The 24,083-nt window shown below is 62.0% G+C and overlaps 2 protein-coding genes across 5 annotated transcripts; both read left to right on the forward strand.

The window, feature by feature from the left end:
- Window positions 1-43: 43 nt before the first annotated feature.
- VPS16 (VPS16 core subunit of CORVET and HOPS complexes) lies at window positions 44-14,242 on the forward strand. Its single transcript, XM_063401297.1, has 24 exons — window positions 44-420; window positions 1,185-1,273; window positions 1,355-1,449; window positions 2,604-2,732; window positions 3,209-3,353; window positions 3,990-4,105; window positions 5,300-5,422; window positions 6,112-6,167; window positions 6,878-6,967; window positions 7,695-7,789; window positions 8,494-8,570; window positions 8,681-8,812; window positions 8,889-9,016; window positions 9,147-9,182; window positions 9,878-9,986; window positions 10,124-10,258; window positions 10,422-10,530; window positions 10,804-10,901; window positions 11,197-11,301; window positions 11,718-11,795; window positions 12,136-12,305; window positions 12,367-12,463; window positions 13,527-13,630; window positions 13,922-14,242. The coding sequence occupies exons 1-24, from the start codon at window positions 368-370 to the stop codon at window positions 14,064-14,066; spliced, it is 2,514 nt and encodes an 837-aa protein (XP_063257367.1). The 5' UTR covers window positions 44-367; the 3' UTR covers window positions 14,067-14,242.
- Window positions 14,243-14,959: 717 nt separating this feature from the next.
- Window positions 14,960-24,001, forward strand: IDH3B (isocitrate dehydrogenase (NAD(+)) 3 non-catalytic subunit beta). 4 transcript variants are annotated; one of them, XM_063401303.1, is made up of 12 exons: window positions 14,960-15,051; window positions 15,510-15,590; window positions 17,396-17,488; window positions 18,102-18,222; window positions 18,390-18,456; window positions 19,243-19,375; window positions 20,604-20,737; window positions 21,068-21,170; window positions 22,008-22,154; window positions 22,250-22,344; window positions 22,419-22,479; window positions 23,886-24,001. In XM_063401303.1, the coding sequence occupies exons 1-12, from the start codon at window positions 15,010-15,012 to the stop codon at window positions 23,964-23,966; spliced, it is 1,158 nt and encodes a 385-aa protein (XP_063257373.1). In that variant the 5' UTR covers window positions 14,960-15,009; the 3' UTR covers window positions 23,967-24,001. The 4 variants fall into 4 exon arrangements, with proteins under 4 accessions (XP_063257373.1, XP_063257370.1, XP_063257371.1 ...); XM_063401300.1 differs by lacking the exon at window positions 23,886-24,001 and adding an exon at window positions 22,822-23,641 and having other exon boundaries at window positions 14,961-15,051; XM_063401301.1 differs by lacking the exon at window positions 23,886-24,001 and adding an exon at window positions 22,822-23,641 and having other exon boundaries at window positions 14,975-15,048.
- The last annotated feature ends 82 nt before the right edge of the window (window positions 24,002-24,083 follow it).

A 24,083-nucleotide genomic window follows, 5' to 3' on the forward strand; every position in this document is an offset into this window, starting at 1 on the left:
ACACACTGGGGGACAAGGGAGGTTTTGGGGGAGACGGGAAATCTTTGGGGACACGAGACACTTTGGGGGACAAGCGACACTTCGGTGGACGAGGCCTGTGCCCTCACCCAAGATGGCGGCGGTTCCCCTTTCTGGCTGCCCTCACTCAAGATGGCGGCTGTGCCCCCATTCTCCTCCCCGTGCCCTCACCCAAGATGGCGGTGATTCCCCTTTCCCGCTGCCCTCACCCAAGATGGCGGCGCCCAGCCCGGCGTCACGGCGCGACGTGCGGGGCGCGGCGCCGTGAGGGGAGCGCCGGGACCGCCGGGTCCCGATCCCGGTCCCGGTTCCCCTCGTCCCATCCCGGTTCCCCCGTCCCGGCCCCGCCATGGATTGTTACACGGCCAACTGGAACCCGCTGGGCGAGGAGACCTTCTACAGGTGAGGAGCAGCGGGGGCGGCACCGGCCCGGGGCTCTCGGGGATCCGGGGTGCTCGGGGGGATGCCCGGGATGGGAACGGGGATTCCAGGGATGCCTGAGGCGATGGCAGGGCCGGGAAGGGGGTCCCGGAGATGGCTGGAGTGGGGTTCTGGGGCTGGTTCGGGGGTTCTGGAGTAGCCGTGGGGCTGGCGGGGACGGGAGGCGCGGGGGTGCCTGAGAGGCCCCTGGGTGGTCCCTGGGGGTCCCTGGGGTTGGGGCTCCTCGGGCTGGGAGGGGGCCCGGGGGTGTCTGTGCGGTTTGGGGGTGCCTGAGGGGGTCCCTGGGTGGTCCCTGGGGGTCCCTGGGGTTGGGGCTCCTCGGGCTGGGAGGGGGCCCGGGGGTGTCTGTGGGGTTTGGGGGTTTCCTGGAGGGGTCTCGTGGTGCCCGTGGGTCTCGGGGCTGGCTGGGAAGGGGGTCCCGGGGGTGGCTGAGGGGTCCCAGGGGTGGTTGAGGCGTCTTAGGGTGGTCCTGGGGTTGGCTGGGTGGTCGCTGGGGGGGTCCTGAGGTGGTCTCGGCTCCTTGGGCTGGTCTGCGACATTCTTGGGGGTCTCTGGGGATTCCCGGGGGGATCTGGGAGTCTGTTGGGAGTGTTCCAGGGCTGGTTCTGGGGTTGGCACCATCTGTGATTCCCCCATCCCTGTGCCTGCTGCATGTCCATCTGTCCATCCATCTATCCATCTGTCTGACTGTCCATCCCTCCCTCCCTCTCTCCGTGTCCCTGCAGGAAGCTGGAGCTCTACTCCATGGAATGGGGGCTGCGGGAGGACCTGCGGGACTGCGTGGTGGCCGCTGCCCCGTATGGGGGTCCCATAGGTGGGTGCAGCCCCCCCCGAGCCGCCCCCCGGGCCGGGGCCGTGGCACTGATGGCTCAGGGACCGTCCCCTTCTCTCCCAGCCCTGCTGAGGAATTCCCGGCGGGACAAGACCCCCGGCGCCCGCCCGCTCCTGGAGATCTACTCAGCCTCGGGGCTGCTCCTGGCCAGCGTCCCGGTGAGCAGGGAGGACACCCCGGCTGCAGGGGATGTGGGAGGGTGGGGGAGAGGGGAGAAGAGGATGGGGTGGGTTTGGAGCAGGAAAATCCTTTCCCTGCTGCCCAGGGATGGGAGAGGAGGATGGGGTGGAGTTTGGAGCAGCAGGATTGGGCAGGAGGAGAATCCTCTCTTCATCTTGTTTGGGTCTGAGAGAAGAGGGTGGGATGGGGTTTGGAGCAGGAGAATGCTTTCCCTGCCGCCCAGGGGTGGGATGGGGGTTGGAGCAGAACTGAAGCAGCAGGAGCATTTTTCTTCCCCCCTGATCTGGGCTGGGAGCAAAGGATGGGATAAGGTTGGAGCAGCAGCACTGGAGTAGCAGGAACATCCTCCTTTCCCTGCTGGTGAGGGAGGAAGAAGGGGATGGGATGGGTTTGGAGCAGGAAAATCCTTTCCCTGCTGCCCAGAGACGGGAGAGGAGGGTGGGGTGAAGATTGGAGGCACAGGAACATCCTCCCTCCCTCCTGCCTGGGGCTGTGCAGGAACAGTGCCACGAGTGCAGGGACCTACAGAGCCAGGGCAGCGGGGGTGTCAGAGCTCTGGATGAGGAGTCTGAGCTGTGGATGAGGAGTCTGAGCTGTGGATGAGGCGTTGGAGCTGTGGATGAGGTGTTGGAGCTGTGGATGAGGTGTTGGAGCTGTGGATGAGGTGTTGGAGCTCTGGATGAGGTGTCAGAGCTCTGGATGAGGAGTCTGAGCTCTGGATGAGGTGTCTGAGCTCTGGATGAGGAGTCTGAGCTCTGGATGAGGAGTCTGAGCTGTGGATGAGGTGTCTGAGCTCTGGATGAGGTGTCTGAGCTCTGGATGAGGTGTCTGAGCTGTGGATGAGGAGTTGGAGCTCTGGATGAGGTGTTGGACCTCCAGGTGAGGTGTCAGCCCTTTGGATGAGCTGTTGGACTTTTGGATGAGGTGTTTGATCTCGTGGTGTGGTGTGGGACATCTGGATGAGGTGTTTGGTCTCTGGATGAGACGCTGGACTTTGGGATGAGCTGTTGGACCCCCAGGTGCTGTGTCCAGCCCCTGGAGCAGCTGTCAGCCGCAGCCAGGGCCGCTGTCCCCAGCGTGTCCCCGCAGGGCCGTGCCTGGCCCGGGCTGACCCTTCCCGTGCCATTCCCAGTGGAAGAGCGGCCGCCTGGTGCACCTGGGCTGGACGGCGGGGGAGGACCTGCTGTGCATCCAGGAGGACGGCACCGTGCTGGTCTACAACCTCTTCTGCGAGTTCAAGCGCCACTTCAGCATGGGAAACGTGAGGGGCGGGATTTGGGGTGGGATTTGGGAATGCATTTGGGGTGGGGCGGGTGGGAAGGGATCTCACAGCCCGTCCCATCCCGGCCCTGCCCTGGGCAGGGACACTCCCACTGTCCCAGGGGGATCCAGCCTGGCCCTGGGCACTGCCAGGGATCCAGGGGCAGCCACAGCAAAGCTGGGAATTCCAGCCCAGCCCCTCCCCACCCTCCCAGCAAGGAATTCCTTGCCAAGATCCCAGCCCAATCTCCCCTTTCCCCCTTGCTGTGCCCCTTGTCCAGGGTGGGATTTGGGGGAGGCAGGATCGGCCCCGTGGGGCACCAGGGGGAGCCGGGGGCTGTCCCATCCCTGGGGAAGGAGCTGGGATCCATCCCGGAGGGCAGAGCGTTCCCCTCCTCTGCCTGTGCGAGCCGAGCCCTGATGGCGTCCCCGGTGTCCCTGGTGTCCCCGTGCCCCACCCGGCCTGTCCCGGCGCAGGAGGTGCTGCAGAACCACGTGCTGGAGGCGCAGGTTTTCCACACGGAGTTCGGCACGGGCGTGGCCATCCTGACGGGCGCGCTGCGCTTCTCCCTGGCCACCAACATCGATGACCTCAAGCTGCGCCGCCTGCCCGAGGTCCCTGGTGGGTGTCCCCCTGTCCCTGCCGTCCCCCTGTCCCCCTCTGTCCCCTCTGTACTCCCTGTTCTCCTTCTGTCCCTCTGTCCCTCCCTATCCCCTCTGTTCCCCTGGGCCTCTGTCCCCACTGCTTTCCTGTCCGTCCCATCCCACTGTCCCATTTGTCCCCTTGTCCCTGCTGTCCTTCTGTCCTTCTCTGTCCATCCCTTTCCCCGTGGGCCCCTGTCTTGGGGTGTCACACTGTCCCCATGTCCCGGGGGTGTCACGCTGTCCCCGTGTCCCTGCTGTCCCTCTGTCCCTCTCTGTTCATCCCTTCCCCCTGTCCCTATGTCCCCATGTCCCAGGGGTGTCACTCTGTCCCTGTGTTCCCCTGTCCTGGGGGTGTCACACTGTCCACGTGTCCAAGGTGTGTCATGCTGTCCCTTGTGTCCCAGGGGTGTCACTCTGTCCCCCTGTCCTGGGGGTATCACACTGTCCCCTCTGTCCCCCCGTCCCATGGGTGTCCCTGTGTCCCCACGGTGTCCCCCTGTTCCATGGTTGTCTCCATGGCTGTCCCCCTGTCCCATGGCTGTCCCCCTGTCCCCATGGGTGTCCCCCTGTCCCATGGGTGTCCCCCTGTCCCACGGTGTCCCCGTGTCCCCAGGGCTGCAGAAGCCGCCGCCGTGCTGGGCCGTGCTGTCCCAGGACAGGGTGACCGTGGTGCTGCTGGCCGTGGGACAGGAGCTCTTCCTGCTGGACAACACCTCCTGCTCCGTGGTGGTGAGGGAGCGTGGGATGGGCCTGCACTGTCCCCACTGTCCCCTGGGGTGCTCCCAGCTCCTTCTCCTGTCCCCTGGAGTGCTCCCAGGTCATTGGGATATTCCCAAGTCCTTCCCTGTCCCGTGGGATGCTCTCAGCCCCCCGCAGTCACTCCCACGTCCTTCCTCTGTCCCTCCTGTCCCATGAGATATTCCCAGGTCCTTTCTTTGTCCCATAGGATGCTCCCAGGCCCTTCCCCTTTCTCTCCTGTGCTGTAGGATGCTCCCAGATCCTTTCCTTTTTCCATAGGATGCTCCCAGATCCTTCCCCTGTCCCATGGGATATGCCCAGGTCCTTTCCCTGTCCTAGGGGATATTCCCAGGTCCTTTTCCCATCCTATAGGATATTTCCATGTCCTTCCCCTGTTCCATGGGACATTCTCAGATCCTTTCTCATCCCATGGGATATTCCCAGCTCCTTTCCCTGTCCCACAGGATCCTCATAGCTCCTTTCCCTGTCCCACAGGATGCTCCCAGATCCTTTTCCCATCCTGTAGGATCCTCCCAGCTCCTTCCCCATCCCATGGGATGCTCCCAGCCCCCTCCACTCCCTCCCACCTCCCTCCTCCCCTGACCCCAGACACCAACGTGGAAAAGAGCTGCGAGCTGAGCGGGCAGGCAGGGACCCCCCTGTCCTGCCCATGTCACTTGGGGATCACTCTGAGTCCCCCCAGTGTCCCCCCCTGTCCTGCCTGTGTCACTCGGGGGTCACTCCGAGTCCCCCTGCCCTGCCTGTGTCACTTGAGGGTCACTCTGAGTCCCCGTGTCCTGCCGGTGTCCCCCGGGTGTCCCTCTGACCCCCCATGTCCCCTGTCCTGCCGGTGTCCCCCAGGTGTCCCTCTGACCCCCCGTGTCCCCTGTCCTGCCGGTGTCCCCCGGGTGTCCCTCTGACCCCCCCCGTGTCCCCTGTCCTGCCGGTGTCCCCCGGGTGTCCCTCTGACCCCCCCTGGTCCCCTGTCCTGCCGGTGTCCCCCGGGTGTCCCTCTGACCCCCCATGTCCCCTGTCCTGCCGGTGTCCCCCGGGTGTCCCTCTGACCCCCCGTGTCCCCTGTCCTGCCGGTGTCCCCCGGGTGTCCCTCTGACCCCCCGTGTCCCCTGTCCTGCCGGTGTCCCCCGGGTGTCCCTCTGACCCCCCCCGTGTCCCGGTGTCGCGCAGACGCCCCCCGGGCTGAGCCCCTCGGCGGGGCCGTTCCTGCAGGCGGCCGTGTCCTTCACGCACCGGCACCTCGCGCTCTTCTGCGACTCGGGCACCGTCTGGATGGGCTCAGCCTCGCTCAAGGTGAGCCTGAGGCGTCTGGGGAGCCTTTCCACACCCAGGAAAATCATTTTAGGCAAGGAGAGGAGGCTCAGTCTGCCTTTGAACCTTTGGGCTGTTTCTCCAAACCTGTGCCCGTTTCCCATTAGAACCCTCCTAAGCCATTAATTCAGTACTTCAGGACAAGCACAGAGCAGCTCTGGCCTTTTTTGGACTGCCTAAATAAGTGCCAGTGTTTTCTTTGTCCTATCAATTTATTCTTTTTGTCATGATTAAAACCTTTTCTTTTACAAAGCTTGTCCAGGAAAGTCATCTCACTGTTATTAAGCCATTTTGAGAAGTGCTTGATGAATCTTCTGTGTGAGATTTTGTCATGGGGTTTGGTCAATGTTTGTTAATTCTTGTCTGTGTTACAGTCTCACAAATTGGGGAGTTTGGCCCCAGTTTGGGAGTCCCAGGGCTTTGAGTGGATCCTAAATTTGGGGATCTTGGGGTTTTTTGGGGGATGTTTTACCCCAAAGTTTCAGGGTTCTGGGGAGATTTGGGGCTTTGACCCCAAATTTGGAATTTTGGGGGTGGTTTGGGGGAGATTTTTCCCCAAACATTGGGAAGGTCGGGTGTTACTTGGGGGGGATTTTGCCCCAAATTTTGACTGAGAATTTCGGACTTTCTGTGATGCCAGGCACTGACCCCTCTCCTCTCCTCTCCCGCAGGAGAAGTTCTGTGAGTTCAACACGGGTGTCCGATCCCCACCCAAGCAGATGGTTTGGTGAGCAGCACCCGGCACCCCCGGCCGTCCCTGGGGTCGGGGTTCGTGGGCTCAGGGTTTATGGGCTCAGGGTTAACGGGGTCGGGGTCTGTGGGGTCAGGGTCTGTGGGGTTGGGGTTTATTTGGGCCAGGGTTTGTGGGGTTGGGTTTGTGGGGTCAGGGTTAATGAGGTCAGGTTTTGTGGGGTCATGGTTAATGGGGTCAGGGTTCATGGGGTCAGGGTTAATGGGGTTGGGATTAGTGGGGTCGGGGTTCATGGGGTCGGGGTTCGTGGGGTCAGGGTTTGTGGGGTCAGGGTTTGTGGGGTCGGGGTTTATAGGATCAGGATTAACAGGGTCGGGGTTAACGGGGTCGGGGTTTATGGGGTCGGGGTTTATGTGGTCGGGGTTTATAGGGTCAGGGTTTATAGGGTTGGGGTTAACAGGGTCAGGGTTGATGGGGTCAGGGCTAACAGGGTCAGGGTTTAATGGAGTTGGGGTTTGTTGGGTCGGGGTTAACTGGGTCAGGGTTAACGACGTCAGGGTTTACGGGGTTGGGGTTTATAGGGTCGGGGTTAACGGGGTCAGGGTTTATGGGGTGAGGGTTTATGGGGTCAGGGTTAGCAGGGTCAGGGTTCGCAGGGTCAGGGTTTGCGGGGTCGGGGTTAACGGGGTCAGGGTTAGTGGGATCAGGGTTTATGGGGTCAGGGTTAACAGGGCCGGGTCCCGCAGGTGCACGCGGCCCCGCAGCCGGCAGCGGGCCGTGGTGCTGGCCTGGGAGCGGCAGCTGATGGTGGTGGGCAACTCCTCGGAGTGCATCCGGTATCCTTGGGGAGCAGGGACGCTGCTGCCGCCTCCTCTGGCACCCCACACTGCCCCTGCACCTGCCCTGTCCCCAGGGAGCCCCCACGTCCTTTCCTGGCCCAGGGGATGTTCCCAAGTCCTTCCCCTGTGCCATGGGATATCCCCAGGTCCTTTTCCCTGTCCCATGGGATGTTCCCAGCTCCACTCTGACTTCCAGGTCCTTTTGTGTCCCGTGGGATGGTCCCAGGTCCTTTTCTGGGATGTTCCCAAGTCTTTCCCCTGTCCCATGGGAAGCTCCCAACTCCTACAGTGGCTCCCAAGTCCGTTCCCTGTTCTATGGGATGTTCCAAGCTCCACTCTGGCTTCCAGATCCTTTTCATTTCCATGGGATGTTCCCAAGTCCTTTCTCTGTCCCATGGGATGTTCCAAGCTCTGCTCTGGCTCCCAGGTCCTTTTCTGTTCCATGGGATGCTCCCAGGTCCTTTTCTGAGATATTCCCAAGTCCTTTCCCTGTCCCATGAGATGTTCCCAGCCCCACTCTGGCTCCCAGATCCTTTCTTGTCCCGTGGGATTCTCCCAGATCCTTTCCCTGTCCCATGGGACATTCCAACCTCCTCTCTGGCTCCCAGATCCTTTCCTGTCCTTTCCCCATCCCTTGGGTTGCTCCCAGGTGCTTCCCCCATCCCGTGGGATTCCCTCCCTCTCCGGAGCCGTGTCCATGCTCCAGCCCTTAGCGGGATCCCAGCTTTGTCCTGGATGAGGATTCCTACCTGGTGCCCGAGCTGGACGGGGTCCGGATCCTGTCCCGCACCTCCCACGAGTTCCTGCACGAGATCCCAGGTGAGGATCCTGAGGATCCCAGCCCTCCCTGCCCCTGGGATGTGGGAACCTGGCACAGGAATTCCCGGAGGAGCTGGGGGTGCCCCAGCCCTGGAAGGGTCCGAGGTTGGACAAGGTTGGGAGGGGCTTGGAGCAGCCTGGGACAGTGGGAGGCGTCCCTGGTGGAATGGGATGGGATTTAAGGTCCTTCCACACCTAAACCTGTCTGGGATTCTGGAGCCAGCCTGGGAGAGCTGGGAATGTTCACCGGGAGAAGGGAAAATTCCAGGGAATCCTCAGAGTCCCTGCAGGGGCTCCAGGAGAGCTGCAGAGGGACTGGGGACAAGGGATGGAGGGACAGGACACAGGGAATGGCTCCCACTGGGAAAGGGGAGATTGGGCTGGGATCTTGTGCAGGAATTGCTGCCTGGGAGGGTGGGGAGGGGCTGGGCTGGAATTCCCAGCTTTGGTGTGGCTGCCCCTGGATCCCTGGCAGTGCCCAAGGCCAGGCTGGATCCACCTGGGATAGTGGGAGTGTCCATGGATGGGGTGGAATAGTTGGGATTTCAGATCCCTTCCCACCCAACCCATTCCATTATCCTGGTGCTGGGGGATGCTGCCAGGTTGTGGCAGTGGGATCCAGTGCCACCCCCGGGCTGGAGCAGCCCCTCATGCTGTGTCTGATCCTTTTATCCCGTGTTTACCCCCCCTGTTGGACCCTGCAGAAGCCAGCCAGGAGATTTTCCGCATCGCCTCCATGGCTCCGGGCGCTCTGCTGCTGGAGGCACAGAAGGAGTACGAGGTACCGCCCTGCCCGGGGCTCGCTGGGGTGAGAGCCCCGGGCTCCCTGCCCCAGGGCTCCCTGCCCCAGGGCTCCCTGCCCCAGGGGCTCCCATGCCCTCTTCCCTGCAGAAGGAGAGCCAGAAGGCCGACGAGTACCTGCGGGAGATCCGGGAGCAGCAGCTGCTCCCCGAGGCCGTGGGCCAGTGCATCGAGGCCGCGGGCTACGAGCACGAGCCCGACACGCAGAAATCCCTGCTCAGGGTGAGCCAGCGGGAGGAGGAGGAGGAGGGAGGCTGCAGCTGAAGGGTTTTCCCTGATTTTCCCCCCGATCCTGCAGGCAGCCTCCTTTGGGAAGTGTTTCCTGGACAAGTTTCCCCCGGAGGGGTTCGTGCGGATGTGCCAGGACCTGCGGGTGCTCAACGCCATCCGGGACTACCAGATCGGGATCCCGCTCACCTTCACGCAGTATCCTACTGGGATGTCCTACTGGAATATCCTACTGGGATATCCTACTGGGATATCCTACTGGGGACCTGTGGGGCCGGGGCCTTCCTGGGGCCATCTGATCCCAAATGTGCCTTGACTGTCCCTGCAGATACAAGCAGCTCACCATTGAGGTGCTGCTGGACAGGTGGGAGCGCGGCCCTGGCCTTCCCACAGCTCCCAGCCCGAATTCTGTGTCCCCCCTTTGGCATGCCACACTCCCCATGCCAGTGTCCCTATGCCAGTGTCCCCATGCCAGTGTCCCCATGTCACAGTCCCCATTCCAAATTCCTCATTGCAGGGCTCCCATCCCAAATTCCCTGTCCCACATTCCCCATTCCAAGGTTCCCATCTTTCAATCCCTGTCCTGCAGTCCCCATCCCACAGTTCCCATTCTGAGGTCCCCATCTCACAGTCCCCATCCCATTCCCATATCCAGGGCCTCAGCAGCTCCAAGCACTTGGGGACCCCCACAATGTGTCCCTCTGTCCCCTCCATGTCCCCCTGACCCCCAGTGTGTCCCCTTACCCCTCATGTGTTCCCCTGACCCCTCCATGTCCCCTGTCCCCTCCATGTCCCCTTGATCCTCAGTGTGTCCCCTGACCCGTCCTGTGTCCCCTGGACCCTCTCATGTGTCCCCTGTCCCCTCCATGTCCCCTTAACCCCCAGTGTGTCCCCTGACCCCTCCTGTGTCCCCCTGACCCCCTCATGTGTCCCCTGTCCCCTCCATGTCCCCCTGTCTCCTCCATGTCCCCTGTCCCCTCCATGTCCCCCAAATGTGTCCCCCTGTCCCCTCCATGTCCCCCTGATCCTCAGTGTGTCCCCTGTCCCCGGTGTCCCCAGGCTGGTCCTGCGCCGCCTGTACCCCTTGGCCATCCGCATCTGCGAGTTCCTGCGGCTGCCGGAGATCCAGGGCGTCAGCCGCATCCTGGCACACTGGGCCTGCTACAAGGTGTGGGGACACTGGGGACACTGGGGACACCTGGGGACACTGGGGACACCTGGGGACAGGCTGAGCCCTCCTGGGGACACCTGGGGACAGGCTGAGCCCTCCTGGGGACACTGGGATGCTCGTGGCCGTCCCCACAGGTGCAGCAGAAGGACAAATCTGATGAGGAGGTGGCCCAGGCCATCAACCAGAAGCTGGGGGACACCGCGGGCATCTCCTACTCGGACATCGCCACGCGCGCCTACGACTGCGGCCGCGCCGAGCTGGCCATCAAGGTGGGGACACGGGGGACACGGGCCACCCCTGGTGACACTGCTGTCCCTGTGAGGACACGGGCTGGCCATCAAGGTGGGGACACGGGGGACACGGGCCAGCCCCGGTGACACTGCTGTCCCTGTGAGGACACAGGCCACCCTTTGGTGACACTGCTGTCCCCAGCTGCTGGAGTACGAGCCGCGCTCGGGCGAGCAGGTGCCGCTGCTGCTGAAGATGAAACGGAGCAAACTGGCCCTGGGCAAGGCCATTGAGAGTGGGGACACCGACCTGGGTGAGGCTGGGGACAGCGGGGACAGCCTGGGGTCAGGGAGGAGCCCTTTGGGTTTGGGGGAGCCCTTTGGGGTCTGGGAGGGCATTTTGGGGTCTAGAGGTGCCTCTTGGGAATATTTTGTACTCTGGATCCATCCCTTGGGAACATTATGGGGCCCACGGAGGGTCAGGGGGGCACAGAGGGGATCAGGAGGTGCAGGAACAAACCTGACCAAAACCCTTCTGTCCCCCCTGTCCCCTCTGTCCCCTCTCTGTCCCCTGTCCCTGTCCCCAGTGTACACGGTGGTGCTGCACCTCAAGAACGAGCTCAACCGCGGCACGTTCTTCATGACCCTGCAGAACCAGCCCGTGGCCCTCAGCCTGTACCGCCAGGTCAGGGACCCCAACAACCCCCTGAGCCCCCCGAAAATCCCCTGAGTCACCCCAAAAATCCCCTGAGGCCACCTCAAAAATCCCGTGAGCCACCCAAAACCCCTCCTGAATCCCCTCCCACTTTTCCCTGGCAGCTCCCTGCCATTCCCCCATCCCAATGCCAGAATTCCCTCCATCCCAAATCCCAAAACCTCCTGTCCCCCTGGGTGTCCCCCTGCTCCCCTCTGGGTGTCCCTCTGTCCCCCTGGATGTCTCCCCAGTCCCCCCAATTCCCGATTTTCCCGTTCCCGCTCAGTTCTGCCGGCACCAGGAGCGGGAGACGCTGAAGGATTTGTACAACCAGGACGACAACCACCAGGAGCTGGGCAACTTCCACGTGCACTCGGGCTACTCCGAGAGGGTCAGCGGGGACCGGAGGGCGGGAGCCCCGGGATGGGCCCGGGGAACGGCGGGGAGCCAGGGAAAAACCCACCCACACCCCCAAACGGCTCCCCCAGACCCCAAAACGCCCCCAAAAGGCTCCCCCAGACCCTAAAATGCCCCCAAAAGGCTCCCTCAGACCCCAAATTGCCCCCAGAAGGCTCCTGGATCTATCCAGGAATCCTTTCCAGGAGTCAGGATTCCACCCAGGGATTCAGGATCTATCCAGGGATCCCACCCAGGGGGGTCAGGATTCCAACCAGGGAATGACATGTCCGTGTTCATGCCCTGTCTGTGTCCTCTCTGTGCCGTGCCATGCCCATGTCTGTGCCATGCCGTGTCCCTGCCGTGTCCCTGGCCGTGCCATGTCCCTGCCCGTGCCGGTGCCGTTCCCAGCGGATCGAGGGCCGCGTGGCCGCCCTGCAGAGCGCCCTGGACGAGTTCTACAAGGCCAAGAACGACTTCGCTGCCAAGGTGGGAGTGCCTGGGGACACCGGGGACACCGGGGACACCGGGGACACCCGTCCCTGCCACAGGGACAGGGCTGGGTGGGTGTGGCTGGCTGTCCAGGGGCATGGCTGGCATGGGGACATCGGGGCTGGGACAGGGACAGTGAGGATGGGACAGGGCTGGGACAGGGACCCCAAAGCTGGGATGGAGACCCTGGGGCTGGGACAAAGACCCTGGAACTGGGACAGAGACCCTGGGGCTGGGACAGGGACCTCAGGGCTGGTTCAGGGCCATGGGGGCTGGGTCAGGGCGGGGCCGGGGATGGCGGCTGAGGCCAGACCGGTCCCTGTCCCCGTGTCCCCAGGCCACGGAGGAGCAGATCAAGCTGCTGCGGCTGCAGCGGCACCTGCAGGAGGAGCTGGACAAGCCCTACCTGGACCTGTCCCTGCATGACACGGTGGCCACGCTGATCCTGGACGGGCACCACAAGCGCGCCGAGCAGCTCTACCGGGACTTCAGGATCCCAGACAAGAGGTGAGGACGGGCCCGGGGGGGCCGGGGGACCCCCAGGGCCGGCACTGACCCCCGTGCCCAGGTACTGGTGGCTGAAGATCAACGCCCTGGCCACGCGCGGGGACTGGGACGAGGTGGAGAAGTTCTCCAAGAGCAAGAAGTCGCCCATTGGGTACCTGGTGAGAGCTTGGGCTGCTGAGGAGGGACCCTTATTGTCCTCCCATCATCTTCCTCTTCTCCCTGCCCTCCCATCATCTTCCTCCCATCGCCAGTTCTACCATCCCCTTCCTCCTGCTCCTGCTCTCCCATCCCCTTCCTCCCCATTCCCTCTCTCCCATGCTCTTCCTCCCCTCTCCAGCTCCACCATCCTCTTCCCTCCCTGCCCTTCCCACCTTCTTCCTCCCTTCTCCAACCCTCCCATCCTCTTCCTCCTTCTCCAGCCTTCCTGTCCTTGCCTTCCCATCCTTTCCTCCCCATTCCAGTTCTCCCATCCCCTTCCACTCCTCTTGAGCTCTCCCATCCTCTTCCTCCCTATTCCAACTCCTCCACACTCTTTCCTCTCCAACCCTCCCATCCTCTTCCTCCCCCCTCCATCCTTTCCATCATTTTCCTCCTCTCTCCAGCCCTCCCATCCTCTTCCTCTCCTCTCCAACTCTCTCATCCTCTTCCTCCTCTCCAGCCCTCCTGTCCTTGCCTTCCCATCCTCTTCCTCCCCGTTGCAGTTCTCCCGTCCCCATCCACTCCTCTTGAGCTCTCCCATCCTCTTCCTCCCCTCTCCATCCTTTCCATCTTCTTCCTCTCATCCTGTTCCTCCCCTTTCCATCTCCCATTCCTCCTCCCCTCTTCACCCCTCCCATTCCCTTCCCATTCCTGCTTTTCCACCATTTTCCTCCCCTCTCCATCTCTTCCTCCTTCTCCAGCCCTCCCATCCTTGGCTTCCCATCCTTCTTCCTCCTCTTTTCACCGCCACCATCCTTTTCCTCCTCTCTCCAACCCTCTCATCCCCTTCCTCCCCTCTCCCTCTCTCCCACCCTCTTCCTCCTCTCCCATCCTCTTCCTCCCCCTCCATCTCTCCCATTCCTCCTTCCCTCCTCACCCCTCCCATTCCCTTCCCATTCCTGCTTTTCCACCCTTTTCCTCCCCCTCCATCTCCCCATCTTCTTCCTCCCTTCTCCTGCCCTCCCATCCTCTTCCTCCCCCCTCCCTGCTGCTCTCCTCACGCTGCTCTCCCCTGTGCCCCAGCCCTTCGTGGAGGTGGCGGTGAAGCACCACAACCGCTACGAGGCGCGCAAGTACGCGCCGCGCGTGCCGCCCGAGCAGCGCGTCAAGGCCTTCGTGCTCGTGGGGTGCGTGGGGGACACGGGGGACACCAGGGGACACTGGGGGAACACCGGGGGGACACAGGGGGGGACACGGGGACCTGGGGAAGGCACGGCTGGGATCCCCTGGGCGGCGGCAGGAGCGGGGATTCGGGGGGAAGGGGACACCAGGAGGTGCTGGGGTGGCGCTTTCAGGGGCGGTGGGGGTTTGGGGGTGCCCCCTGTCCCCGCGCTGTCTCTGCACTGTCCCCACGCTGTCCCCGCGCTGTCCCCGCACTGTCCCCGCGCTGTCCCCACGCGGCTCCCTGGCGCTTGCAGGGACCTGGAGCAGGCGGCCGAGGCGGCCATCGAGCGCAAGAACGAGGCCGAGATGAGCCTGGTGCTGTCGCGGTGCTCGGCCGGCACCGACGGCGCTGTGGCCGAGAAGCTCAACCGGGCCCGGGCTCAGCTGCTCAAGAAGTGACCCCCGAGCCCCGGGGACACCCCCGGGGACACCGTGGGTGGCAGTGTCCTCTGGAGGCTGCTCCCAGCCCGGGCTGGTGCTGGCTCGGTGGCGAAGGTGGCAGCGGGACTCTGCTGGGGACACGGGGGTCCCCTCCCTTCTGGGGCAATAAAGAGAGAGCTCCATGTCCTGTGTCACCCCAGAGGGGTCTGGGGGCTTTGGGGACACCGGGATGGGGTGGGAGGGGATGGTCAGGGGACGCACGGGGAGGTCATGGGGTGTCACCAAGGGTCACTTGGGAGGACGTTGGGGGTCCCTGAGGGGGGTCATTGAGGGCTCCTTGAGGGGACTCTGGGTGGGGACACTGGGGCAACATTGGGGAGGACATTGGGAGGGTCCCTGGGAGGACATTGGGGGTCCCTGAGGGGACATTGGGGGGGTCCTTGGAGGGGACACTGGGGAGTCCCTGAGGGGACCCTGAGGGAACACTGCGGGGGACACTGGGGGGGACACTGGGGAGTCCTTGAGGGGACACTGGGGGGAGTCCCTGGAGGGGACATTGGAAGTGTCTCTGGGAAGACATTGGGGGGACATTGGGGGGTCCCTGAGGGGACATTGGGGAGTCTCTGGGGGGACATTGGAGAGGACATTGAGGGTCCCTTGGGGGACATTGGAGAGGACATTGCGTGTCCCTGAGGTGACACTGGGGGACATTGGGGGTCCCTGAGGTGACATTGGGGGACATTGGGGAGTCTCTGGGGGGACATTGGAGAGGACATTGCGGGTCCCTTGGGGGACATTGGAGAGGACATTGAGGGTCCCTGAGGTGACATTGAGGGACATTGGGGGACTGTCCCCGCGCTGTCTCGCTCGTCCGGCAGGGGGCGCCGCAGCCCCCTCGAGGCCCCGCCCCTTTTGCGTCACGTGCCGCGGCGCGGCCGCAGTGCATTGTGGGCCCGCAGCGATGGCGGCGCTGGGCGCAGGACGGGCGGCGGCGGCGGCGGCGGTGAGGGCGGGCGGGACGAGGGGCGGGGAGGGGACAGCGGGCTCGGTGCGGGGGGCTGAGGGGACAGAACGAGGAGCGGGATCGCTCTGGGGTGGGGCGTCGGGTTAGGAGGGTCCGGAGGGGTCAGACGGGCACTGACGGGGTGAGGGGTCGGTGAGGGCTGGGAAGGGTCAGACGGGGCCTGAGGGCTCGGTCCGGGTGCGGGGGCTCGGCCCGGGTCTGAGGGCTCGGTCCGGGTGCGGGGGCTCGGTCCGGGTCTGAGGGCTCGGTCCGGGTGCGGGGGCTCGGTCCGGGTGCGGGGCTCGGTCCGGGGCACAGTGTGAGGTCGGGGCCGGGGGGAGAGGTTCGGGCGGTGTTTGGGGCTCATTTTGGGGGTTGCTTTTGGAAGCGCACGGAGGGCGGGAGGGCTCCGGGGCTGGGGTCACCCCTAACGGGGCTCTCTGCGCTGCCGCCCCCAGGGCCTGCTGCGAGCCCCGGGCCTCGGCGTGTGGCGGGGGCTGGGCAGCTCGGCCGCGCTCCTGCAGCAGGCACAGGCCAAGGTGAGGAGCGGCTGAGGGAGGAACGGGGATTTTCGGGGGAAAAAGGGGCTCGGGAGGGACCTTCTGGCGCCCCAGAACGCCCTGACAGGATGGGAGGGGTCGGGAACAAGGGGGGGCGGCCTCGGGTGGTGCCGGGGGAGGTTTGGGCGGGATTTTGGGAATTTCCCTTCCTGGAGCCCCCATCCCCGGGGGGTGTAGCAGCCCTGTGCGGGTGGCACTTGGGGACACCGTCAGGGAGGTCTCTGAGGCTTTTCCCAGCCAGAAAATTCCCTGATTCCCTGGGAAATCTGCTGAGGGAAGGGCTCAGTCCTGAGTGTCTGTGTGACCTTGAGCACCGCCCTCCCCTCAGCTTTTGCCTCCTGATATTCCGTCCCCAGTTGTGCCCTGGAAATTCGATTCCAGCGTATTTAAAGCTCCCCATCCGTGGCTCTCAGCTTTCCTTTCCTCCCGGGCCCCTTCCTTCCCTGGCCCCTCTGGAATTCTGGAGTTTCCCTGGCTGCTGGCACTGCTGGGAGTGGGGAATTCCCTGGGGCTGGGAGATCCATGGATATTGGGTTGGATATTGGGAGAATTCCTGCTGAAAATGGCTGTCCAGAATTCCATGGGCTCCTGAGGGAGCAGGAATGAGGGAATTCAGGAGCACCACGCTATGCCAGGATATTGGGTTGGATATTGGGAAAATTCCTGCTGAAAATGATGAGGAGATTCAGGAGCACCAGGCTGAGCCAGGTGGGATATTGGGAAAATTCCTCCTGGAGAGAGAAGTGTGGAGGAATCCTCATCCCTGGAGAGACTTGGGTTGGATATTGGGAAAATTTCTCCTAAAAATTATGAGAGATGAGGGAATTCAGGAACACCGGGCAGTGCCAGGATATTGGGTTGGATATTGGGAAAATTCCTCCTGGAAAGAGAAGTGGGGAGGAATCCTCATCCCTGGAGAGATCTGGGTTGGAAATTGGGAAAACTCTTGCTGAAAATGGCTGCCCAGAATTCCATGAGCTGCTGAGGGCAGGGAGCAGGAGGGAGGGAATTCTGGCAGGAATTCTGCTGGGAGTCCAGGGGAGGTTATTTTTATTTCTGGAAGTGCTGAGGGAGGGAAAGGTCTCTGGTGGTGTCGGGTGTGCCCAGGGCCGGTGTCACCCCCGGGCGGCCTGAGGACAGGGACAGGCACTGACATCTCTGCCTGGCCTGGGTTTGAGCCCCTCAGGAGGGGCTGGAGCGTGTCCAGGGAAAGGAGTGGATTTAGGGAAGGGTCTGGAGGGGGTCTGGAGGGAGCTGGAAAGGGGCTCAGCCTGGAGAAAAGGGGGATCAGGGGGACCTCGTGGCTCTGCACAACTCCTGACAGGAGGGGACACTGGGGACAGGGGACAGCACGCAGGGACAGGGCCCTGAGCTGTGCCAGGGGAGATTTGCCGGGATATTGGGAATTCTCCTCCTGGCACAGCTGTCCAGGACAGGGCAGAGTCCCCACCCCCGCAGGGAATTCCCAGCCCATGGAGGTGGCACTTGGGGACATGCCTGGGGGTGGTCTTGGCCCTGGGTGCTCCCCCAGCCTGGACATTCTGTGTCCCCGCGGGGGTGGCACTGCCCGGGGTCCCTGTACCCACCCTTGGGGTGACCCCGCCGTGTCCCCATGGCCCCGTGTCCCCATGGCCCTGTGTCCCCACGGGGGTGGCACTGCCCGGGGTCCCTGTGCCCACCCTTGGGGTGACCCCGCCGTGTCCCCATGGCCCTGTGTCCCCAGGGGGGTGGCACTGCCCGGGGTCCCTGTGCCACTCTGGGGTGACCCCGCCGTGTCCCCGCAGCCCCACAAGGCGGAGGGGACGTTCCAGGTGACGATGCTGCCGGGGGACGGCGTGGGCCCCGAGCTCATGCACTCCGTCAAGGAGGTCTTCAAGGTACGGCCACACCACAGCTGGCCCTGAGCATCACTGGGTGTCACTGAGTGTCACTGAGTGTCACTGAGTGTCACTGAGTGTCCCTGTGTGTCACTGTGTGTCACTGGGTGTCACTGTGTGTCTGTGAGCATCCCTGTGTGTCACTGAGTGTCCCTGGGTGTCACTGGGTGTCACTGTGTGTCTGTGAGCATCCCTGGGTGTCTCGGTGTGTCCCTGAGTGTCCCTGAGTGTGTCCCTGTGTGTCCCTGCGTGGCCCTCAGCGTCCCTGCATGTCCATGTTTGTCACTGTGTGTTCTTGAGCATCCCTGTGTGTCCCTGCATGTCCCTGAGTGTCCCTGGGTGTCCCTGCATGTCCCTGGGTGTCCCTGTGCCCTCTGTCCCCACTGCTGCTGCCCACGGGCAGAGGGTGAGTCCCCATCCCTGGGGGGATTGCGCAGCCCTGCGCGTGTGGCACTTGGGGACATCCCAGGGGGTGGCCTGGGCAGTGCTGGGTCCATCACTGTCCCTGTCCCAGTGGCACTGGAGTGACCCCGGTTCCCTCCTCCCCTGAGCACGGCGCGGGCTGTTCCGTGTCCCCCGTGGTGTCCCCAAGGTGGCCCTGTCCCCCCCCCAGGCCGGCAATGTCCCCGTGGTGTTCGACGAGCACCACCTGAGCGAGGTGCAGAACACGGCGTCCGAGGAGAAGCTGGACCGCGTGGTGGACTCCATGAAGGAGAGCAAGGTGGCCCTCATCGGTGAGCACCCGCGTGGCCTGTCCCTGTCCCTGTCCCTGTCCCTGTCCCTGTCCCTGTCCCTGTCCCTGTCCCCGCCCTGCTGGGACCCCCAGGCTGTGGCTGTGCCCTGGGGGGTTTGTGTGGGATACCGGGATAACTCCACGCCCTGGTCCCGCTCTGTCCTGCAGGGAAGATCCACACGCCCATGGAGATGTCTCACAAGGGAGACCTGGCGTCCTACGACATGAGGCTCAGGTGAGGGAGGGCCTGGGAAGTGGATTAATTAATTAGTCATTAATGAGTTACAGGGGACCAGAAAATGAGGCTGGAGACAAAACCCTGGAGGGGCCATGGGGAGCTGTCCCTGTTCAGAGGGAGTGGCCCCAGCTGTGTCCCCTGGGATTTACAGGGAACAATCACTGGGAAAAAAACCAACATTAATTATTAATTAGTGAGTTATTGGGAGGCAAAACCCCTGAGGGACCGTCCATAGCTGGGGTTACTGATCCTGCTTCCCTGGAAATTCTGGAGGTGGTGGGAAAATCCTGTTAATTAGTAATTAATGAGTTCTTGGGAAGCAAAACCCCATGGCCAGGAGCTGATCCTGCTTCCCAGGAAATTCTGGAGATGCTGGGGTGGCCCCTAGAACTTGTCATTGGGAAAACCCCATTAATTAGTAATTAATGAGTTCTTGGGAAGCAGAACTCCTGAGGGATGATCCATGGCCAGGATCCTGCTCCTGTGGAAATTCTGGAGGTGATGGGGTGGCCCCTAGAACTTGCAATTGGGAAAACCTCATTAATTAATAGTTAATAATTAATTAGTTCTTGGGAAGCAAAGCAACGGAGGGATTTTGTGCAGCTCGGGAAACAAAACCCCTGAGGGACCATCCATGGCCGGGAGCTGTCCCTGCTCACCGTGGGTGGCCCCAGCCGTGTCCCCAACACTCAGAGGGGACAGGGTGACCCCGGGCAGCCCCGGTGACCCTGTGTCCCCGTGTCTGTGTGTCCCTGTGTCTGTCCCTGTGTCCCCGTGGCCCAGGAGGAAGCTGGACCTGTTTGCCAACGTGGTGCACGTGAAGAGCCTCCCGGGCTACCAGACCCGGCACAACAACCTGGACCTGGTGATCATCCGCGAGCAGACGGAGGGAGAGTACAGCTCCCTGGAGCACGAGGCACGAACTGGGAACACTGGGAACGCTGGGAATGCTCCCCCTGGGAAGGGAGGGCTCCAGGGAATCCTCAGAGCCCCCCAGGGCCTCCAGCAGAGGGGCAGGGACAGGACACAGGGCATGGCTCCCACTGGGAAAGGGGAGATCGGGCTGGGATCTTGGCAGGGAATTCCTGGCTGGAATGGAATTCCCAGCTTTGCTGCCCCTGGATTGCCCTGCAGTGCCCAAGGCCACGTTGGATGGATTTGGATCCCCCTGGGACGGTGGGAGGTATCCCTGGGTGGGATGGGATGGGCTCCAAGGTCTCTCCAACCCCACCCATTCCCTGATTCCCTGCTCAGTGCACCCTGGAGCTGCCTGGAGCAGTGGAATTCGGGGGTATTTTGGGATAAGAGCACCCCCAGCCCCAGGGAGGCTGCAGGGGGATCATGCCTGGAAAAAGGGACACTGGGAATGGACCTGGCCAGGAACAGAGACACCCCCTGCCACCTCCAGGAGAGCTGGGAAGGAAAGGCAAACCTGGGCTGAGAGAGGAACAGTTTAATAACTGAAACAAAATGGTGGTGATAAGAGCAACTTAATAATTGAAAAAAAAATGCTGAAAAAAAAATGCTATCGATAAGAACAATTTGATAATTGGAACAAAATGGTGACGATGATAAGAACTATTTAGTAATTGGAACAAAAAGATGATGATAAGAACAATTTACTAATTTTTTTTTAAAATTGTGATGATAAGAACAATTTAATAATTGGAACATAATGGTGACAATGATAAGAACTATTTAGTAATTGAAACAAAATGATGATGATAAGAACAATTTAATAACTGAAAGAAAACGGTAGTGAGGATAAGAACAGTTTAATAATTGGAAAAAAAAGCTGTTGAGAACAATTTAATAATTGGAACAAAACGGTGACCATGATAAGAACTATTTAATAACTGAAAGAAAAGGGTGCTGATGGTAAGATTGTGTCAATTGAATAACTGACATAAAAAGGTGATGATAAGAAATATTTAGTAATTGGAACAAAATTATAATGATAAGAAATAGTTAACTGAAAAAACAGTGAGATAATAGTATAAACATGTGTGAGAATAATACATATAATAGTCCATATAACAGATAATAAATAGAACAATGATGGGAAGGAGGGGGAGCCCAGGGCAGGCCGGGTGTCGGGGCCGGGGGGTGGCCGTGCCCTGGGTGTCACCCCCGTGTGTCCCCAGAGTGTCAAGGGCGTGATCGAGTGCCTCAAGATCGTCACCAGGGCCAAGTCCCAGCGCATCGCCAAATTCGCCTTCGACTACGCCACCAAGAAGGGCCGCGCCAAGGTCACGGCCGTGCACAAGGCCAACATCATGTGAGTGCCACTGTCACCCCCCTGTGCCCTCAGGGTCACCTCGGGGTGGCCTGAGGGACACCCAGGAGGGCTTGGAGCAGGGATGGACTCGTGGATTTCCACTTCAGGGTGGAAAAAGAGAGATTGGGGTGGGATCTTGGGGAGGAATTCCTTCCTGGGAGGGTGAGGAGGGGCTGGGATGGATCCATCCATCCATGACTGGGTTACTGTGGAAAAGGATCATTCCCACCCCAGAAATGGCAGAGTTTGGGAAGTTTTGGAGGTTTGGGAATGGAGGATGAGGTCAGGGATGATGGGACACTGCCCAAGCCGTGCCGGTGTTCCCTGCAGGAAGCTGGGGGACGGGCTGTTCCTGCAGTGCTGTAGGGAGGTGGCCGAGCTGTACCCCAAGATCAAGTTCGACACCATGATCATCGACAACTGCTGCATGCAGGTGAGACACGCCCCGGGACACACCCCTGGCTGTGTCCCTGTCCCGTGTCCCCATCCCGTGTCCCCATCCTGTGTCCCCATTCCAGCCCCCGCTGCTGCTCCCCGAGGAGCTGGAGCCTCCAAGCCTGGGCACTCCGAGCCCACCTGGCCGCAGGGCGGTCCCTGTGCCAGGCAGAGCCCTCTCAGCATTCCCAACATTCCCAGCCCTGTCTCACCTGGCCTTGCACACCCGTGGCTCCGGGGCCATCCCAGTGCTGCTCCCTGTGCTTGTCCTGGGGGGAATCTGGAGGGAGTTGGGTGCTGCTCACCCGGGCAGCCTCACTGGGACTGGATGTGTTCATATCCCTAAAAACTGCCCTTTATATCCCTGAAAACTCCCCTTTATGTCCTTGAAAACTCCCCTTTATATCCCTAAAATCTCCCCTTTATACCCCTGAAAATTCCTTTATATCCCTGAAAATTCCCCTTTATATCCCTGAAAATTCCCCTTTATATCCCTGAAAACTGCCCTTTATATCCCTGAAAATTCCCCTTTATATCCCTGAAAATTCCCCTTTATATCCCTGAAAACTGCCCTTTATATCCCTGAAAACTGCCCTTTATATCCCTGAAAATTCCCCTTTATATCCCTAAAATCTCCCTCTACATCCCTGCAGCCTCCCCCAGTCCCACGCTGCTGCTCCAGGCCGTTGTGCCGAGCAAGGAGCCGTGGAAGGGTTTGGACCGGGGCCCCCTTGGGCCTCCCCACCCCTGGGCCCTGCCCGTGTCCCGGGGTGGGGCTGGGCTTCCCCCGGGGGCTTCAGGCCTCGTTCCCATTCCCGTTCCCATCCCATCCCAGCTGGTGCAGAACCCCTACCAGTTTGATGTCCTGGTGATGCCCAACCTCTACGGGAACATCGTGGACAACCTGGCCGCGGGGCTGGTGGGCGGCGCCGGCGTCGTGCCCGGCGAGAGCTACAGCGCCGAGTACGCCGTGTTCGAGCTGGTGAGGACCCCGGGACATTCCGGGGACATTGCGGGGACATTCCGGAGCTGTCCCCGGGGCGAGGCGTCCCCGTCACCGTGCCCCGTGTCCCGCAGGGAGCCCGGCACCCCTTCGCCCAGGCCGTGGGCAGGAACATCGCCAACCCCACCGCCATGCTGCTCTCGGCCTCCAACATGCTGCGGCACCTCAAGTACGTGCTGCGCTCTCGGGGGGGGGTCTGAGGGAGTTCTGAGGGGCTGACTCCCTGCTTCTCCCTCGTTTCAGCCTGGAATACCACTCCAACATGATCTCAGACGCAGTGAAGAAGGTGATCAAAGGTGGAAAGGTGAGTGCGGGGCGATGGATGGGGCTGGTGTCACGTTCTCTGGCTCCTCTCCTCTTCCCAGCTGGAATTCTGGCTCCTCTCCTCTCTCTTCAGCTGCAATCCCGTGTCCAGCCCCCGTGGTCACATCCTGGCGAGGGAGGGACTTCTGGCAGGGCTGGGGGCTCCTCCAGGGCCCTGTCCGTGTTTGGGTCCTGGCAGGGCTCTCAGGGCCATTCCCCATCTCCCCTAGGTCCTGGCAGGGCTCTGCAGGCTCTCAGTGTCTCTGCTGTCCTATCCCAGGCGATGCCCTGGGTTCACCAGCGCCTCTCCCCCGTGTCTCCCCTCCCTGTGTTGGATTTGCAGGTCCGGACGCGGGACCTGGGCGGTTACTCCACCACCTCCGACTTCGTCAAGTCCGTCATTGACAACCTGCACCCCCACTACGGGGCTTAGGACCCCCGGCAGCCCCCAGCCCTCCCCAGACCCCCCCAGGGACCTTCACCAGCCCTGTCCCCACAGGGATCGCTCTGGGGAGGGGACAGTGCGGATTGTGGGGTTCACTGGGGGGGTTTGGGCATGGGGCAGCGCCCCAAACTTGTAGGCAGCTCATTGGGACCACCCAGCATGGCTCTGGGACCCCCAGAGATTCCTGTGGGGTCCCCGTTACTGCAGAATCATTCCCGTGGGACATGGGACCTTGGACTGTGGGACCCCATCCCTATGGGATCCCTATTCCTATGGGATCCCTATGACTGTGGGATCCCCATTCCTGTGGGGTTCTTCTGACTGTTGGACCAGTGGGATCCCTGTGGAAATGGGACCTCTGACTGTGGGATCCCCACTCCTGTGGGATCTGTGGGACCACCACAACTGGGACCAGTGAGACTGTGGGATCCCTGTGTCCCCATTCCCGTGGGAGCCATCCCATCCAGCTTTCAGCAATAAACAGGGTGACATCCCCACCCCCTTGGCAGCTGCTGGCACAGGTCCCCACGCAGGGACAATTCCAGGCATGGGACAGGGTTAGGGCAGCCCTCTGTGCCCCCCATCCACGGGGACCGGGGGTTTCCTGGCTCTGAACCACCCCCGGGAGTCAATCCCACGCTCCCAGTGCCCCGTGGGGCAGCCGTGGCCGTCGCATCGTGCTCTGTACTCCGCTTTGCTAATAAAGGCTCTGACGCTTCCCTCCGGCCCTGCCCTGCCCTTGGGGGGCCGGGGCTGCTGAGATGGGGCTGGGGCAGTGCTGGAACCAGAGCCCAGCTGGAGTTTGGGGCACCCGGAGCTGCTGTGGGGCACAGAGGGCCGGAGCCCTTCCACACAAGGATTTTGGGGTGCACAGGCTCCAGGGAGCCCAGCCCCACAGGGGGACCAGGGGGACCCCGCTGCTGCAGGTGCCCCCCGTGTCCCTAACTGCCCTCTCCTTGCAGGTGCGCACGTCGGACATGGGGGGCTACTCCACCTCCATGGATTTCACCCAGGCCGTGATAGACGCCCTGGAGGTGCACTGACCCCACCCGTGACTCAATAAAGCCTCAGGCGTGACCGTGCTGCCACTGGTGTCCCTCGGTGACAGGGTGACACCCTGGGGACAGCCCGGGCACGCCCTGCCAGGAGCAGGACAGGAG

This window comes from Prinia subflava, chromosome 7, assembly GCF_021018805.1.
Source record: "Prinia subflava isolate CZ2003 ecotype Zambia chromosome 7, Cam_Psub_1.2, whole genome shotgun sequence".
In the NCBI taxonomy this organism is placed as follows: domain Eukaryota; kingdom Metazoa; phylum Chordata; class Aves; order Passeriformes; family Cisticolidae; genus Prinia; species Prinia subflava.